The 1,812-nt window shown below is 41.8% G+C and overlaps 1 protein-coding gene across 1 annotated transcript in view; it reads right to left on the bottom strand.

Moving 5' to 3' along the window:
- Positions 1-1,812, bottom strand: part of CSUI_002086 (uncharacterized protein) — a gene marked incomplete at its 5' end in the record, with an annotated part of 15,427 nt that overhangs the window by 6,734 nt on the left and 6,881 nt on the right. Inside the window, one exon of the mRNA XM_068062288.1 lies at positions 304-1,379. Coding sequence (XP_067925735.1) covers positions 304-1,379 — 1,076 coding nt within the window. The remainder of the gene's footprint in view (positions 1-303; positions 1,380-1,812) is intronic.

Raw genomic sequence — 1,812 nt, 5'->3', positions numbered from 1 at the left:
ATATACATATATATAGACATACATATACATATATATACACATACATATACATATATATACACATACATATTCATACATACATATTCAGACATACGCATAGACGAAGACGTATTTGTATACAGATCTCCATATGATCGGTGGTGAGGGTACTTGAAGATAGAGAGATTCAAAATACAGGCAATCCAGATTGATTAAAGATAGACAGACGGAGATAGGTACATTAACGATATTTGAAAGATAGATACATAGGTAGATAGATAGATAGAGATGAAAGATGGAGCTCCGATAGAGTTCCCCCGTTACCTGTGATCTTCAAGATATTTGACAGCGAGGAGAGTAGCGGTGAGGAGTAGTCGATGCACGTTAAAAGATGAGATTGTGAATCGATAGTGTCGATTCATTTCTCCTCCCTCTTCTTCTTTCTTTCTCTCACCCCTCAAATGGGTCCCTTCCACATTCTCACTCTGTGAAGTTGAGACAGCACAGTTGCTCTTCTTCTCCATTTCCTGGTCTCTCTCTCTCACGTTCTTTTTCTTCTTCTTCTTATTTTCTTCTTCTTCTTCATCGATTCTCCCATCACAGCTCGTCGTCGATGCAATCGAAGATAATGATGCCGACATCGATCCAACAGGAAAGATCTCTTCGGTCTTCTTTCTCTCTTCTCCTCCCTCAAGTTGGCGGCCGCAGCCAGTCTTCTCATCGACTCTCAGGACTGCCGCTCTTTCTCTCTCTACCAAGGAAGAAGTTAAAGAAGATGGAGGTGTTGAAAACGAGAGGCAACTAGAAGAAAAAGAAGAAGAAGTCTTCGAGATTAGACTGCTATTCCTATGACTACTACTACGACTACTACTACTGCTATGATGTATATGGTAATTCTTACCATGAGAATGACAAGGATGTTGAACAGAGATAGTACTGCTTGAGAAGACGTCTTCATTTCTTGGTCTTCTTTCTCTTTCTCGTTCTTCTTTTTTCTCCTCATGGAGATGCTCTTCATATGGCTTTTCTAGTTGCGCAGAAGAAACTCTCTCTTCTCCCTTATAATGATCCTGCCGTCCTTCTCCTTCTTCTTGGCGAACATGAAGTGACTGACGAAGACATTCTTCATCTTCTTGATCGAAATCTTCTTCCTTTTCTCGTCCTTGGAGAGAGCGGAGGGTCTCTGCATATGAATGAGAGGGAGGCGAGGGAGTAGAAGAAGACGCTGCAGAGAGTCGTTTTAACTCATCGGGGAAGTAAGGTGTATGAGGAGGAGGCTGTATCAAGAGAAATCGATCTATATAGATCAGAGCTAAGACAAAACACTCATCGCTGCAACTAAAGTAATGAGAGAGTCGATCCAGGTACTTCGATACTGGCGTAGATGGAGGCGTCACACACTGTAGGAAAGACAGAAAGAAGCCAAGGCAGAGAAAGAAAAGCAAGGAAAGATGAAGATGATGTGTGACGAGAAGAAGAAGAAAGAAAAGAAAAGAAAGGAATGAAAGAAGAGGGAGGAAGGAAGAAAGGATAGATAGATTGAAGAGAGATAGACAGCTGAAAGGGAGATAGAGAAAGTGAGACTATGAGGAGACAGCAAAGAAAGAAAGAAAAAGAACACCAAGGAAAGAGAAGGAGGAAGTGGGCGAAGGAAAACATATACAAAAGCGGAAGAACAAGATGTTTTCTCAGGTGTACATACACTTCATTCTTCTTGAAAAATCGCTGTGGCTCTCTCCCCTTCCTCTCCTCAGTGAGACAGGGAGAAGTACCTGTCCTGTCTCCTCATAGTCTCACTTTCTCTATCTCTCTTTCAGCTGTCTATCTCTCTTC

Source organism: Cystoisospora suis (assembly GCF_002600585.1).
Source record: "Cystoisospora suis strain Wien I chromosome Unknown contig_874, whole genome shotgun sequence".
NCBI lineage: Eukaryota > Apicomplexa > Conoidasida > Eucoccidiorida > Sarcocystidae > Cystoisospora > Cystoisospora suis.
The sequence above is the reverse complement of the archived record's forward strand: the minus strand, read 5'-3'. Positions and strand labels throughout refer to the sequence as shown.